At 37.6% G+C, this 17,700-nt stretch overlaps 1 protein-coding gene across 1 annotated transcript; it reads right to left on the bottom strand.

Annotated features, from left to right (window-relative positions):
* Window positions 1–5,070: 5,070 nt before the first annotated feature.
* LOC127453326 (POU domain, class 3, transcription factor 1) lies at window positions 5,071–7,463 on the bottom strand. The gene has a single exon (XM_051719655.1). The coding sequence runs from the start codon at window positions 7,460–7,462 to the stop codon at window positions 6,356–6,358; it is 1,107 nt and encodes a 368-aa protein (XP_051575615.1). The 5' UTR covers window position 7,463; the 3' UTR covers window positions 5,071–6,355.
* Between the last annotated feature and the right edge of the window lie 10,237 nt (window positions 7,464–17,700).

Raw genomic sequence — 17,700 nt, forward strand, 5'->3', positions numbered from 1 at the left:
GGCAAAAAAGAAACAGCTTTCTCTAGAAACTCGTCATTCAATCACTGTTTTGAGGAATGAAGGCTATACAATGCTTGAAATTGCCAAAAAACTGAAGATTTCATACAAAGGTGTACACTACAGTCTTCAAAGACAAAGGACAACTGGCTCTAACAAGGACAGAAATAGATGTGGAATGCCAGATGTACAACTAAACAAGATGATAAGTACATCAGAGTCTCTAGTTTGAGAAATAGATGCCTCACATGTCTTCAGCTGACAGGTTCATTGAAGGCTATGCACTGTGTTTGTTCTGAAAAGATCAGCCAGAAGCTCTTCACAGCTCTTGTTTCATAGCAATAGACAAGAAAACGTATATCTGTAAACCTGCAAGTCTCCAGTATTAAAAAAGCTTGCAAACGACAGTATATTTCAGAGTATTCTCTTTCATTTGTATCTCTGGCAAATTGCTGCTTTTAGTGCATCTGTGATGTAATTTGATTAATTGTTACACACTTGAAATCCGATGTGTTTTTACCATTTACCAATGCTTTTACCCTATATACACTGGCGGCCAACGTTTGGAATAATGTACAGATTTTGCTGGATCAGAAGGAAAATGGTAATTTAATTCACCAAAGTGGCATTCAGCTGATCACAAAGTATAGTCAGGACATTACTGATGTAAAAAACAGCACCATCACTATTTGAAAAAAGTCATTTTTGATCAAATCTCGACAGGCCCCTGTAAGGGGGTTCAGTGGAAAGGAGGAGGCGAGAACCGGCTAGACAACTTAAATAATAATTTAATGAACAACTTAAACAAAAACACACAACCATAAACACACAGTACAGCTGCCTGTAATTCTCTCTTTCTCGAACTGTCATCTCCGGCCGCCTTTATCCCTCACGCGCCTCATCAGGCTGATTGGGGACCGGGCGTGCGTCATTCCAACCCAGCCCCGCCCTCCTCGGCTCTACAGCCCTATTTCCAGCAGCCATCACTCCAACACCTTATCCTTCAGTAATCATGCTAAGTTGCTAATTTGGTACTAGAAAATCACATGCCATTATATCAAACACAGCTGAAAGCTATTTGTTTCATTAAATGAAGCTTAACATCGTCTTGTGTTTGTTTTTGAGTTGCCACAGTATGCAATAGACTGGCATGTCTTAAGGTCAATATTAGGTCAAAAATGGCAAAAAAGAAACAGCTTTCTCTAGAAACTCGTCAGTCAATCATTGTTTTGAGAAATGAAGGCTATACAATGCTTGAAATTGCCAAAAAACTGAAGATTTCATACAAAGGTGTACACTACAGTCTTCAAAGACAAAGGACAACTGGCTCTAACAAGGACAGAAAGAAATGTGGAATGCCTGATGTACAAATAAACAAAATGATAAGTACATCAGAGTCTCTAGTTTGAGAAATAGATGCCCCACATGTCTTCAGCTGACAGCTTCATTGAATTCTACCCACTCAACACCAGTTTCAAGTACAACAGTAAAGAGAAGGCTCAGGGGTGCATGCGTTATGGGAAGAATTGCAAAGAAAAAGGCACTTTTGAAACAGAAAAACAAAAAGAAAAGGTTAGAGTAGTCAAAAAACACAGACATTGGACAACAGATAATGGGAAAAGAGTGTTATGGATCTTAACCCCATTGAGCATTTGTGGGATCAGCTAGACAGTAAGGTATGTGAGAAATGCCCGACAACACAGCCACATCTATGGCAAGTGCTACAGGAAGCGTGGGGTGAAATGTCACCTGAGTATCTGGACAAACTGACAGCTAGAATGCAAAGGATCTGCAAAGCTGTCATTGCTGCATGTGGAGGATTTTTTGATGAGAACTCTTTGAAGTAGTTTAAGAAGTTCTGAAAAAAAAAATTCAAATTGTAATAGTAATTTTTCATGTTATTAATGTCCTGACTATACATAGTGATCAGTTGAATGCCACTTTGGTGAATAAAAGTACCAATTTCTTTCCATAATCTGTACATCTGTACATTATTCCAAACTTTTGGCCGCCAGTGTATATACTGTATATATAATGTATATATAGTTTACAAAGTGTTTCAGACAGTTTTACTCCATCCTCTTACTGTAAACTCAGTCTGTTTCTGTGTAACCCTTAAAGGACATTTAATAATATTTTGCTGCTCTATAGGTAAAAAAAAAAAATAAATTAAAAAATAAAAAAAAATAAAAAATAAAACAAACACTGAAGACTTGTCTTTCTCTTCTTTTAGTGCTTCACCTTAACTGTACCACTTTTGTCCCATATCTGGTTGGGCTCAAACGTGCAAGATAATTGCAAAATTCAAAAATTATTTTTGTTCTTCCCTGTTCTTTCTTGTCTCTTTTCCTTTTCTTTATTTATTTTTGTCCTCCAGAAAATGGTAAATAGAACCAACAGGTTTAAAATATCCTTTTAGATTTCTTCACACTTCCAAACAAGCACAGCAGAAGTTGAACTACCTGTTCCTTTCAAATACAGTTTCCGCTTGGCGAGTTTCAGCTAACAGGAGCTGGAGAGATATGACACATTTGAACTGGAGATTAAATGAGAGCTCTCTTCTTTCTCTTACAGAGAAATAATAGAGTAATACAGAATTTGTAAGTTTTGTTCTATATACTGTGCTATATTTTTTTTAAGCCTTGTTAATAGCTCTTCTTTTTAGAAAGCTGATTTGTAGGAGAAAAGAGTGTCAAAAAGAACCAATCAAAGATGTGATCTAATTTCAAACTGAATATTTAAAGCGAGTTTGTTTTTTTAAGATTAATGTTGTTGATTGAATATTTATGTTAATGGAATTAAAGCAAGCACTTCCATTGAGAACCAATGCAATGGGCTTTGATTATGTGGCTAACTTTGGAAGCGTGTTGGTGAAGATTGTGCATGGGTATTCCACGAACCCAATGCACCGTTACTCGTGCTTTAACTCTTTACGTCGTTAGGGGGCGCTTGGTAATCACTGTTTTCTCATCATTTCTCTTTCAATGCGATGCTTGACTAATTTGAAACTCGCAGCTCGTTTCATATTTCACAAGGCAGAAATGTCAGTTGTCTTAGATAAACTGAAAAGAAAACAAAATTAGCCCCGCTATAAGATTTTCGAAGTTTGTCACTTGTGTTAATTTTTTAAAAAGCCTTTCCCGGGTGGGTATCTGAAATTTGACCCAAGGCAAAGCTTGTTCAGGATGTTGACCTAAACTTAACCATGAGAAAAATTGTTTAAAAAAAAAAAAAAACCCTGCTCACTGCATAATATAAATTTCATAAGCTAAATCATAGTATCAGTTCTTTCTGCATGGAATGCGTTTTAATGAATATAAGTATTTTTATATAGGCTACATTATCAACCACACAAAGCACCCCAAACCTCAGAAACGGAAAACGAATGGAAGGAAATAGTCTATATTCAATGAGAACTTCTAAAATGGGAAAAGTACTTAAGCCTACATGAAAACCCAAGACACTTTATATAAATATAAATCACAAAATACATTATAATATGCTATCTACCATTTGACAAAGACGGCAATGGAATTTAAACAAATAATAATAATAATAATAATATATATATATATATATATTTAGCCTATATTACTGAATTACTCTTCACACCACATTAACAAATGATATCTCATTTTAATCGGTGATTTCATATGAGTGCTTTTATTTTCAAGGAGCGTGTTTCTGAACATAGGCTATCTGTCCCAAGCCTTTCTTAAAATAATTTTAAATTAAAAGAATTATAGCAAACGATAAGTTTTAATTTTTAATTTGGAGCCAACCGCTACTATCATGCACTAAAATTACCATAAGAATAAAGAAGTACTCTCTAAGACTAAGAATTTTGAGTCAGTTACATATATCCGTTAAATGTATATATCCGTTATATTTACATAAAGCCTACCAATTAGACTACATGCGTTCTCTAAGAAATTAGTAGAGACTTTTGATGTTTGGTGTTGAGATTCATTTGCATGGTGTGTTCGATTTAGAAAGTTATTATGGTTAAATGGCTTGGAATTATTCTCGTGTTCGCTACAAAGTTTCTGTTTGACCCCAAAAGTAGCCTATATGTAGCCTATATTTTTGTAGACTAAATGATGTGACGTGCGCCGTCTTTTTTTTATACGTTATCTCAAGGTGTATCCTTTTATTTTTTTTTTTTTTCTTTTGTAATTGAACTTTGCTTGATAAATAATGACGTGTCAGTAAAGATGAAAACGGATTTTCAACACAGCATTTCTAACATTGTTAGCGTTATGGTAAAATCTAGTTTAAAATATTGTTTAAATAAGTTTTGGCGTTTTGAAACAATTATAATAAGAAAAAAAAAAAAAAAAAAAACAACACAATCAATTTGACATGGTTGTTCACAGTTTAATAAAGTTTTTTCTTGTGTGCATCTGAGACATTCCGGGGCAAATTATTTTCCGTTTATTTCTTTATATATACATATATATAAAGTATATGATCAAAGCATGAATCCGTTACATAACATAAAGCTGCATGGAATTGAGCACACAGACCAATCTGAACGCTTCAAGTCGCAACAAACATCTAATCTTTTTTGTTGTTGTTTAATTTTTACAAAGGTTGCTGGAATATTATTTCGTTCACCATCGTTTGGTAGGCATGGATGTGTGCATGAATAAAGACAGAAGCCGTTTTCTTGTATATATGTTTTATGTAAGTAATAAAATATTACTATAACATAAATATAAACGTGACTTTGCAGTCTACATTTCGCAATCAACATACAACCAATGTAGTAAACAAAACATTTGTTCCACTGCAACAAGAAAGAAAGAAAAAAAAAGAAGAAGAAGAAAAAAAAAAAGCTCCAAACACACTTAAGAAATAAATATATAGATATATAAATGGTCATAAATGAAATATTAAAATATCTTCTTGGAATTAGTAAGTGTACAAAACTGCTCGTAAAACAAAACAAAAAAATAAAAACGAACCCAGAACAAATACATATGTTTACATATTCGACATATTTACATATTGGAAATTATCCCGACAACTATTAATTTAAAATCTTTTCTCTTGTATTTTTATTTTTATTACTTTTTTTTTTAAATTTTTTTTTTATTTATTTTTTTGGAAAAAGTTGATATTCACACTGTTTCAAATAACACTGCAGAAATGAACACCTGCTGTTCAATGAAAAATGCCAGACCTTGAGAAACGACACGAAACGTAGAACGTTATCAGCCTCCCATTTTTACCCCAATCTTGAAAAGAAGTTCCAAAAACACCCTTTATTCACTATAATATCGACTACTTTTATCTGTGTCCAAAATCATGAGTAGGATGCAAAATGTAATTAACATAAACTAACGGGCACAGCTGACTTGGAGAGTGTCAAAACCTAGCCAATATTCAAGAAGAACCAAGAGTACAGCACGATATTTGGGCATTGAAAATTACCTGAGATATTTCTTTCCGTTTCGTTTTTGACACATCACTCTCATTAGTTTAGCTGAAGCAGACTTGCTGGAATAGTGCCGATTCAAAATTACGCTGTAAACAAGTAAAGCATTAATGGCGTACCTCGGACAAAAATACTTGAATAATCAAGAGATAAAATCATATTAATAACTCAATAACAAGTGCCTCATGCAAAGAGGGACAAATTATACCAGAAACCAGAATTCCACGTTGCCGTTTTAACGTCTCTACATCTTTAGACGATATCAGGTGCTAAGGAGTGATAACTGTAAACAGTTCCTGGTGCACTTGTTTGAATGAGAGGTTTTCACCAAGTGCCTTTTTCATCAAGAATTTCATCTGTCTGTCAGTCAGTCTTAAATTAAAGTGAAATACTCGACAGACAGTTTTGCACTTAATGTTAGATTTTAACCTTAAAACATCCCAAATAAAGTAAACATCGCAAGTAATATCAGATAAATCATTGTAATAATTATTCTGGTTAATCGCTTTAATAAAAGAAGCATCACTGTCCACTCTCCTTTGTTGATTTACATTAGACAAACAGCAAGACAGGCGAACCCATCCTGGGAGACCGGGAGACATAGCTCTTTTTGTGGCTTATAGCTCCCTTTGATCGGAGGTGAAATAGTCGACTTTTTCCAGAATGGCACAAATGATAGCATTTTCGTAAACATAGGTACTGATTTCATAAATGCACATGAAGCTGACTCAGTAATGAATGCATTTTTAAGTTATTGAGAATTAGTGACGTCCCATTATGCTGCCGTTGCATCTCCGGTCACTGCCAACGAACTCTTCCCAAACTTTCTGTCTCTGATACCTTGGGATAACAAAGGGGGATAAACAAAATCCAATGTCCGCTTCTCTTTTCAGATAATGACACTGTTTATGATAGCAGTCACTGGACAGGACTCTGTAGTGTGTGGTGAAGAGGGGGTGTCTCCGCTTGTGAGTATACGTCCTCCATGGTAGGATGTGGGACCCCCACTGGTGTCATTCTTTTCTCTTTCTGTCTTCTGTTGCAAAACCATACACGCACAACTTCTTTTTCCAGCTGCAGAGTGCCAGCTAAAGTGGTGATTTCGTGGGCGGAGGGCTTGGGGCACTTTAAAAAATGGTTTTCCAATGCCCCTTTCACTCCTACTTCGATGGAGGTCCTCTTCTTGCGTTTCCGGCCCTGTGCTGCAATTTTGTCCAAATTCGTGGGGCTGCCGGTGTTCGAATCTGTCTCCTCGAGCCATTTGTTAAGCAGAGGTTTAAGTTTGCACATGTTCTTGAAACTGAGCTGAAGAGCCTCGAATCTACAGATGGTGGTCTGGGAAAAGACGTTTCCGTAGAGGGTGCCTAGCGCTAAGCCCACGTCCGCCTGCGTAAAACCAAGTTTAATGCGCCTCTGCTTGAACTGTTTGGCGAACTGCTCCAGGTCGTCGGAGCTGGGCGCGTCCTCGTCCGAGTGGTCCTGGTGGTGGCTGAACGGCTGCTGAGGAGACTCCATCTGGTTGTCATGGCTACCCGCGTCGTCGTGGAGCGGGTCCCGCAAGCCATGGTGCAGTGAAGGCTGGGGGCTTAACATAGTATAGCCCGTCTGAGAGTACACCAGCGACTGGTGACCGTTGGAGGCGGGAGAGAGTGGGGATAAATGGTGCGTTGTGGTCGGTGCCCATGATCCATGGTGGCTGTTCTGCGTTGCCTGGTGGACCAAGTGCGATCTGTGATAGCCGTTCCCTAGGTCTTCTCTGCTCTGAACGCTGGCTTTGTTGTGCTCCGGTTGTCCGATGTGGGTGCCGCTGGTCCAGTCGGTGTTGGAGGTTGGCAGCCACTGATGGTGCGTCAGGCTCATCGGATGTCCCGTGTTGGTCGCTAGCCCTTGTAAGTACTCGTGGTGCATCATTTTCTGCACCTCTCTGTAAGTCGTTCCCTGATGCATCCTGTCCGAATCCGGATGCATTAGTGGGTTCGAAGGCAATGAGTTATTCCGCGGAATATACTGAGCTGTTGTCGCCATGGCTCCGATTTAGAAAACTGACAAACACTTCGGAGATCTTTGAGCTTTAGAGCCAAAAACGAAACAACCTGCTCTGGGAGGTCTTAGGGAAGAGCTAGGACACGCCTCCCCTTCGCGTGCATTGGTTCCTCGCAGACTACAGCCCCACCAGGTTTCCACATTAGCTCTTGCAGGCCGCTTGGTTGGCCGCCGGGCGCCGTGATCCCAGTTACTCGCAATTGGCCGCTTTACTTACGCTTTCTCCTTTCCCCCTTTCTTCTCCTCTCCCTACTAGTCAAGTCAGCGTGAGCAGGAATACCGTAGGAAGCTGCTGGGCTTTCAGGGTTGTTTTGCAAATAACCACGTGGGGGAGTGTGGTACTCTTTTTGGTGGGGAGAAAGAATGCCCCTTAACCGCCTTTCATTACCTCTGTTTGAAACTGTACCGCTCCTCTTTCAAGTAGATTAGGATTCTGAAGTATTTCAGGAAACACCCACGAGAAAGATGAAGATCAGCTATATTAAAAGAATGATTTTGCGTGGGGCTATTAAGTCTCACAGAAATGCACAATTCCACAATCATGAATAGAATCAATAAAACATATAGAAATACAGTCCGCCCACAATATCAGACAATCTTCATCAGCAGTGTAAAAATAAAGCACCACAAAGCTACAGTCAACTTAGTGAATAAATGACTATCCATCTAATCACAGTATATATGTATGCTACTTCTACAGTACGCAACTGAAGTAGCCTATTTCATGTTTTCGTGTTTTTGGCATATTTTGACTACAATTCCTAAAATATTGCTCAAGTTTTATTTTTTTCTTCTTCGCTTTTGTTCATCAAACCAATTTTTCAGCCAATGAATTTTTACAACCGTTACACAAACATAAAAAGTCCACTCAAGATATGTGGTGTGTTGATAATATTTTTACTCGAAGATTTTTTTCTAAACAGCAACTTCCAGATAAATCTAGTGTTTCTCCCTTCTGGCCTCCTCCGTACTCGTTCTCGGCTGATCTGATTATTTTTCCCTTCACGTTTTGTCCCAATAGCAAATTACCAATTCTATGAATTGCAAAGCAGCCTCGGAGACGCTGAGGGGTAGAGAGGGGGAGATGCGAAGATTGAACGGGATCTTTGCAAACACAATCACGTTCTTAAATGGAAATGTGGGGCTTTAAACAAATCTTACATCTCTTCTGTTCCAGTCGTCTAAAACTCCGCAATCAGGCACACGTTCGACAACATCTAAAACCAAAGCTTTTTAGAAGATTTTTTTTTTTATTGGTATCACTTCTATTTAAATTATTTACCTGTGTATTTTTTAGTTCTCGTTCGTGCTGTGTGCTTGTCTTGCTCTTATTGGGGTGTCTTCAGTGGCTTTTGAGAGGAAATGTGCCGTTACATATGGAGAATTCAAGGCGTCATACCAAAACGCTTCTCTGTGGTAAGTTTTCACACTACTTTTCCTATCTGTCCATCTGCACGAGCTTTGCGCCTTCATGGAAGTGTCAGCTAAATTATATTCTTGGGGTCACAAGTGCTCGTCACCACTCTGTCAAAGGCGTGGTTATGTAAAGCCACCATTTATTTATTTATCACATGTCTAATAACAACACTGGTTTACACACACACACAAAAAAAGGTTTCATTATTTTTTTATTTTTTATTTTATTTTTTATTTTTTTACATGCATTTTATACCGGCCAGTTTAATATTATTTACTGAGGTGTTATATCAGAAAATTTCCACGCATCTATCTTCTTAAGAATCTTTAAGTCCAGTGGTGTTTATGGAGTTTAACAACAAAGTTTATATCCCACTCCAAACTAATATGATACGCGCTTTTCATCAAAATGCGTAACTTTAAATCGGGTTTAGGCGTTCTATAGAATTATTACCCCTTCTTTACCGTTCGAATATATTCCCTGAATTTCTAAACAACTTACGTCGACTGTTTCTTAATAATGTAAAAATGTGATAGTTCAGCTTCCAAGAGAAGATTACAGAGTCAAGGGACTATCTACGTACTGTATTTTAACCGTGACCTCGGGTGAAAATGATATGAGTCACGCAAAATAACAAAGTTATAGGCAAGCAGATGACAGGATTGTCATCTAAAGCGTGTCGTATTGCAGAATGCGATTCGGTGGCCAACACTTCTCCAAGAGCCGCAGTTAATGAGTATGCTTCACTGTGCGGTTGCTCTCATTCTTAAGTCTATAAAAAGAGCGGTCATTTCTGCCCAGACAGCTTCGTCACAGTAGCAGCACAGTCAAATACTTGTGCTTCCTTCGCCAGCGAAAGAAAGTGGTTCGAAAAGCGCCCAGATGCTTCCTTTTTTTCTTCGCAAAGAATATGGCCTTGTGTGAAGCGAGGTGAATTTTTCCTGGGATGCACGAGGTTGCTATGGAGAGCGGTTTGAAAGGATCACACTGATCCGTCAGATGAATGATTTGCCATACAGGAAAAGACAAATAATAGCCCTTGTTTTGCAAGATGGCAATGAAAGACAGTAGGGAACAACTGTGGTCTTTGAGTAGCCTATCCAAGTCAGGATGTTCTATATTTGGTCACAGAATTTAAGTCGAAGCTTAAGAAAAAGTTTAACTTGTATTTATCTGTGCCATGTTACAACTCATTAAATTTTCTATTGGCTATAACTTAATTTCTGCCAGCCTGCTTTGAATTATAATATTTCTTATTATCCTTCTGAAGATTCAAAATGTTCCATTATAACATTTATGAAAAATATTAAATATATATGTATAATTACATGTTTTTTTTACTATTCTATTTTAAGATTTTTTCTTTTATTTACAGTAATATTTGTGTATTTACATATTTACATGTCCTATAAAAATCCACTGGCCTGGTTTCTAAGGGTCTAGTCTTCTTTTTTCAAGATCCCATGCGTCTGTAGTCACGTGCTTTATTCTGCACGAGGGACCCCCTACACTTGAATATAATTAGAGTCTGGTCGGTCAAACCCTCCATTAACCATAGGCCTTGAAAGTGTTCAGAAAACAGCAAACAGTAGGCAATATAACCTTATCTGTGGATGTCAGTGCTGAAACAATTCATGTGCAATTTCATTATCATAGAGGTTAAAAAGTTAGATAGTTTTGACTTTTTATTTATCTTTCATTTAGCATGGTCGCATGAGCATTATGTGGAAATTCAATATATATATATATATATATATATATACCAAGTTAAAATAAGGCTAAATGCGATGCTTCGATTTTTTTTTTTTTTTTTTTTGGTCCAGTTAAGCTTCCAGTAATTTCTCACTGTTGATATTTCTACTCAGATTTGCTTAGTGTTGCACAAAATCTTCAATCAAGCAATAAATCATCATGATATCGAAAACAATGGATCGTGTTAAAGACAATTATTCCGTTTCAATGACGTCAACTGGTAGGCTATTAGATTATCAAATAAATAGATTACGTTGATAGGGTTATGCATTAAAATTTTGATCTCAGTGTATTTAGAATTGATAATAAAAAAAGTTGCATAATAGTATGCTACATAAACCAGGACAAATGACACATTATGATATAATCTTTTGGTGTCTATAATGAGAGAGGTATGGCAATTTTAATGAAAAAATAATGAGCCAGAGAAGTAGTTTTAAACAAACACTTCTAACACTTTTAAACACTTTAAATAGATTACAGAAATACTCAAACTCTTTCCTAATTCTTACCCGACTGGAAACACCAGTAGCTACAATACTGACACCCTGACTTAAATTTAAATCAGTGTTTTTAATTAAGGATTCACTCCACTTGAGATTCACCTCTCCTTACATTTACCGTTTGTTTTTCACCGGTTCGGTTTGACAGACATGCGTAATGGGTACACGCGCTTCCTGAGTAGCCAGGAATTTACAGACACATCCTGCGCTTTTTCAGGTACCTGTTTCTTTCTTTTTTGGTTAATGAACACGGGCGATTCCGCAGGCATCCCGAGGGAATGAAGAGGGAATGTTTTCCTTTCTGTAAAAGGTGTGGGCTATCTCTCTCCAACTCTCGACTTATCTTTGGGCTAATTAGGCGGGGCCCTGACGATGCACGCATGAATATTCATGGGAAACACCGGCGCACAATTAGCCATGGAAAGAGTTCCTAACTTCAATCACTGGCCATTGCAAAGAGATAAGGGTACACTTTCCTCACAGCCAGAGAGAACTACTGTTTCGCGCTAAGCCACTTTTTTTTATTATTTATTTTTTACATGAAGTGTGAGAAGGAGACCAACCTGACATTTTTACTCAGCTAATTCTATGCGCAGTGCTTTTGTAATGGATGGCATCCCTATTTATAAACTACAGGCTACCCACGTTTAATTTTTCCATTTTGATTAACAGCATTTATGAGGATTTTTAGATATAGAAAGGTCTAGAAGTGCACTTAGAGGCAATCTAGCATTTTTAGACTGAATATGTTCTAAAACAAAATTTTTACAATATCCTAGAAAGTTATTATTTTTAATCAAACTAGGGCCTTTTGGATAGCAGACACTGCATTTAATTGCTTTAACTGAAATTAATATGAAATTAACTTTTTGCACATTTTGAGTTTGTTGAGGCTGTCCTTAGTCTTGTAATGGTAATCTAACAGCCCAGTTTTAAACTTGAAATCTCTGGTCATTTTCTTGTTTTCTTCAATTAAAAAATGCTTTCAGTCAATTGTGACAAAACTGATTCATATAAAATTAGTATGTCATTACTATGATTTCATTTTTTGTTATTTACTGTACCAAAGATTATCTGCTTTTCTTTTGAAAAGCAGGTCTTCTCAGCAATCAAATTTTTTTTTTTTTAATTTTTTTTTTTTTTTACACAAAGTTTGGTGCCTTAACCTGTGTTGCTGTCCATTCTGTCCACTAAGGCCTCAATCCTTTGCTTTGAATTCAAGGTGATCTTTATCCTGCCCCCTTCTGGGTGTGCATTTGAAACTTGCTTCCATAAAGATGCGTTTTTGTATGTATATATGTGTGGAGGGAAACGGGGAGCTTTTGGAGGGGGGGCTTGTGAGATAAGCAGTGGAATATGTGCCATCTGAATATGGATGGCAGCCAGACCCTTGGTAAGCAGCTGATAGAGTGGTAAACAGCTTGTGGGCTGAAGGGGTTAGAAGCATGCTCCTGAATACATTGGGCCTCTCTTCCACTGTCTGCCTGCACAATGGTCAATCAAATCAACGTCACTTTCCCCCAATCCCTGTGATGCAGTGGGTTTGTGATGTTGGACAAGCTGCCACTACACCCATCCGCTCACTTATCAACTGCTGACATGTTCTGGCTTAATAGATGATTGCAATAACCAATGCTTTTAGTTTACTTTTACTTGATATCAAATTGTTCTGTTACTTAAATTTCAAGGCTCTAACTCTGAATCATACACTCCTATTAAATTATTTGTTTCTAGAACTTTTCAGGAATCAAGTTCTTCTTGACATGTGGCTTACTCTCTTTAGTCTTGGATCTCTTTTTGTCTTATTAAATTACACTCATTACTTTATTACTTTCAAAGTCCTTATCAGACATCATATGATGCTTAACAGAAAAGTTGTTTACACTGACATACATTCAGCTATGAATATGTATGATAATGTAAGATTCTCAGTTTCATGACATTTCTAGCTATCAGAATGTACATTATCTGACAATCTGGTAAACCTTCTAAAATGTTTGATGACTTATTAATGAATGTTTTTATAAAGTGTAACCATGATATTTGTATAGATTTATGTTTATAATAATACTCAGCTTGATGCTGATCGAGTTTCATCATCTCTCCTGACAGGATTAATGGAGCCGAAAGCTGATGATGATGATAGAGAAAATATAGTGCAAACATAATTTGCCTTCTGTGGAAGCAGATCCAGAGATAGAAGAGGTGATTTACATCACACTATTTAACAGAATTTTATTTTAATTTTTTTCATTACAGAATTATGGCTTTACGATATTTGCCCCTATACTTTAAGTATAACACAATTAAGTGTGCGATTATCCAAGATTTAAAGTTTAAGATTCAGAACTAATTTAAATCAGATTCAATTCAAGCCACAGAATATGCTGCATTAAACTTGTTTATAGAATTTCTATGATTTGGGACACTATTTCTATATTACTATATCTAGATATATTACTATATCTAGATTAGTCAAAGATTGAATATAAAATTTTAATTCAATCTTTTCAATTTTTACAGTGCATTTAGCAATAATCAAAAATGGTTTGAGCAAAAGCATAAACAATTATAGTTGTTTAGTTTACTTTCTATTGGTGTGAATGATTTTTTAAAAGTACATTTAGTTATTTATGTATTTTTAAAAGTTTCTGAACAGACTGTTGCAGAACAAACTGGGCATCACCAAAGTCCAATTGAGCATTGAATATCTCTCTCTCTCTCTCTCTCTCTCTCTCTATATATATATGTCTGTAAGTGTTATACATTTGGGTTTGCCATTCACACCTGTTTACAGCGAATTTACAGTGTTTTTATCTAAAAATTCACTAATATTTAATTTCAGCCATCAAACTCATCCAAGAAACTACAACTGCTGAGAACCTTATGTAAAGCATTAAATAATTATTCAGTCACTTAAATATTTAAAGATTGATTTGGCAAACCTTTGTGGATTTCCTCATGTAAACTGTCTGTTGCAGTTGAGTATTTCAAGACCTGTTTGTCTTCCCTGGTTGCAGCCATCGTGAGGCAAAGCCAGCATAAAACCTGCAGAGTTCCATGTGTCAGCGCACACTCAAGAGAGCATCTAGAGGCCCTCACCAAAGTTATTAATGAGTTGCTTCCTTTTAATTAGATAGTAATTCATGTTAATGCATGCCTAATGAACCCAAATCGTTCCCTTTGGTCATTCTGTGGAGTTCCACTGTTTACTCATTCTGTCTGTTTTTCCTGCTTTTGTGTTTCATTAGGCTCAAAGGGGCCTGAAAGGACTGAGAGACTTGCTATAAAAACATCTGAGGAGTCCAGTTAAAGAAAAAATAACATTTGCTTGAATGGTCATTTGGGTATGAATAGCACCGTGTGATATCAAGAAGACTTTAGGGAGGTCAGTGAACAGGGCTGAAGATGCTGCAGTCCTTGCAGGTTTAGCAGAAGCATTGGGATTACCAAAATATGTTCACACTGAACTTTTAGCCACAGGGTTATGTACATGCAAAACACCCAAGATTTCTCCTTATGTGTGTTTATGAGGTCAGCCCCATCCAGTGACTGTCTAAGAGGAAGGTATGGGCTTATTTGACCCTGCCATAAAGTGAGACAATGATGGCAAAAGGCAAAGTGACCAGATCAGCTCCAGCCAAAAAGGGGACACGACCAGACGCCAAGTGCTCCTGTCTCAGTGTCGTCAGTGGTCAAGCACTCACCGGCAGACTGAATTAAATTAGGCTGCTTTTAATTGAGGATTGACCAGTCTGAGAGCAGCTGGCACTTGGGTCAGTCAAGATAGCAAAGCCCGAATCCCCCAGGCCCCAGCTGCAATTTCAGCCCTGCAGGTACTGGAATGGAAAGGGAGGGCGAGAACTCGAGAGCATGCTGGGCATGCATGGCTGATGATTAGTAATAAGAGTTTATAGGAAGGCTTAGATGAAATTTGACTTGTTTGCTTGAGTGGAAAGTGTAACAGCACAACAGGCCCGCACACAAACAAAGCAAAGCAAAAAATGGGAGACTGTTCGGTGCCGGAGCTTGTGTGTAGACTCAGGGTAAATCAGCTTAAAGCTAACACCTCACTGAAAATCTCCTAAATCGCCCAGTCGATGCAATTAATCGCTTCATTAATTAACAATCTTCACACCGTTACACTAAACCAACTGTTTAGCATCCGTGCAACATATAGCTCCCCTTTTCTTTATGCTTTCTCTTTTTTCACTCCTCCTACCCACCCCAATACTCTTCTTAATCTTTTTCTTCTGCACTCCTTTTCTTTCCTCTTCTTTAAACAGCGTTGCAAAAGCCGACTCTGCTGTTTTAGCACGAACAGGCACACTTTTCTCTCGGCAAGCAGGTCAGAGCATTCCGCTAACATTTGTTATCTGTAATCCTGCAGGTCCCCCACACAAAATGAGCGTAGTAAACTCTTGCAAAGCCCTAATCCCTCCATTTCTTTTAGATGCGCTTTTTTTCTCCTTCCTTTTCTCGCTTTTTTATTTTCCATCTATGGGGTGGGAAAGTTGTTTTTAGAGGAGGCATCTCCGATTGTGGCAGTTATTTTTGAGATCTTATGAATTACAAAACTTCTTTTGCTCTTCCCATCTACTATCATTTACAACCCATTTCTGGCAATTAAAAAGCAGTGGTGCCTTAGGAATTTTTTTAATGCTCTCCAATGCTGATAAATAATTTCAGTGCACCACTAGCTGGAAAAGCCGCCCATGCTTTTATGACAGGCTTTGCTGATTTGCCTTAACCTTCAGTGTTTAGTTCGCAGTAGTCGTGTTGAACAATCACACTCTATAATTCATACTTTACAAATGTATGGTCAGGTTCATTGTGCTGTTGATTCAGCTCACTACCATACTGGTGATGTGTAAAAACACTTTTTCATTTGCCATCACTCTCAATTATCTATGCACTGATCTGATTTGAGTTTGATACTATGCAAATTCTGCATATGAAAGCTCTCGAACGGTTCTGACATATTTTGTCTTGGTCATGCACACACATGTAGCGAGTGAAACTGTGTGTGTGTGTGTGTGTAGTATGGTGAGTAATAGCAGAGCTCAGTGGAAGGCTATAGTGTTGACAGCATGGTAAATGATGCAGCCTGCCTACTGCAGCAACAACCCTGCTAATCACACACACCACATGATAATGAGAGCAACCCCTGTCCTCACACACACACACACACACACACACACACACACACACACACACACACACAGGACTAACCACAGCAAGCACACACAAACTCTCCCTCTCACAGACACTGACCCATACTTCTACAGACAAATGGAAGACATAATGGTAGCCGGAGGCAGTGCACAGTGCTTCACTCTCTCTCTCTAACACTCTCTAAGCAAGCACATCTCTATCTCTTTATTCTCTTCACACACATACACACACAGCCAGTTTTCTGTTGTAAGAGTTGCATGCCCTCGATGCAAGCTTTGTTTTTGAAAGCTGTTGTAAAGTGCATAATAGACATTTCACACAAGGATGTACACACAACCTATTACACGGGACATATCAGACTTAGTTTCCTGCTAAGGCAACGAAAAAGGAAGAATGCAAAAACTTTGCCTGGTGGACCTATGGGTGCAGGATTTTGAGTGATTATGAGAGAGGAAGGTTTAGGCGAGTGTGTTTGATTATTCCCATGTGCCCATTGCTATGCTTGCAATATAATGTGACAAATGTAGAGTTTTGTGATGCTACACCACTACTTAGCTCATTTCTGCAAAAGCTACATTATTTTGACATTAGCCAAGGTACTGTCTCGCTACTGAAATCTGTAATTAGTAGTGTCCCTAAATTTAGTTAGTTACTCCCCAAAACTGTTCAAGCCCCACAGATAGAACACTTCTTAGAGATAAGTCAGATACCAAGATCAGCTAAACAAAGACTAAAACACAAACTATGACACAACACTGAGCTTTTCAATCCAAAGACTGAGGACTGTGCCAGAAAACCAAAGTGTGGAGGAAATATTACATGGAAATTTGATCAGGGTCATGTGAAGATTTCCTGTGCATTACCGATGATTAACACAGGTATAAATTAGGATATTTCCTGGCAAACGTGTACTCGAAGGAATGGGGATGTGCAAATGGGTTACTTCATTTTAAGTGAGGTGACACTTCACACACACTCAAATTCACACATCTTCTTTGTATCTTGCAGGGCAGCATGCCTAGTTAAGACAGCAGGATGTAGAGGGAACAGGTTTGGTGCCTGTAAGTCCTTTATGTACCATATGTTCACAGGTAAGGCCATGGGGCACTGAAAGTGTCACATCCGAACACCTCACACACAAACACAAACACACACATTTTTTATTTAAATGTTTATTTTTATTGGCATGTCAAAAAAAAGTATAAATTTTTTGAATTTTTTTCTTTTAAGTAAAATTTATAGATGTCTCTAGAATTATTTGTATTCATCATATTATTTATGTAATGGACCTTTTTTTTTTTTTTGAGTTGTGCCATATTTAATTTTTGATGAGAACGGAAATGAGGCTGTGAGGGATACAGTCGTATTGTTGT

The sequence above is a fragment of the Myxocyprinus asiaticus genome, chromosome 15, assembly GCF_019703515.2.
Source record: "Myxocyprinus asiaticus isolate MX2 ecotype Aquarium Trade chromosome 15, UBuf_Myxa_2, whole genome shotgun sequence".
Lineage (NCBI taxonomy): Eukaryota > Metazoa > Chordata > Actinopteri > Cypriniformes > Catostomidae > Myxocyprinus > Myxocyprinus asiaticus.

Excerpts from the sequence above, each read along its gene's own strand:
- LOC127453326 (XM_051719655.1), bottom strand. The coding sequence starts at position 7,462 with ATGGCGACAACAGCTCAGTATATTCCGCGGAATAACTCATTGCCTTCG.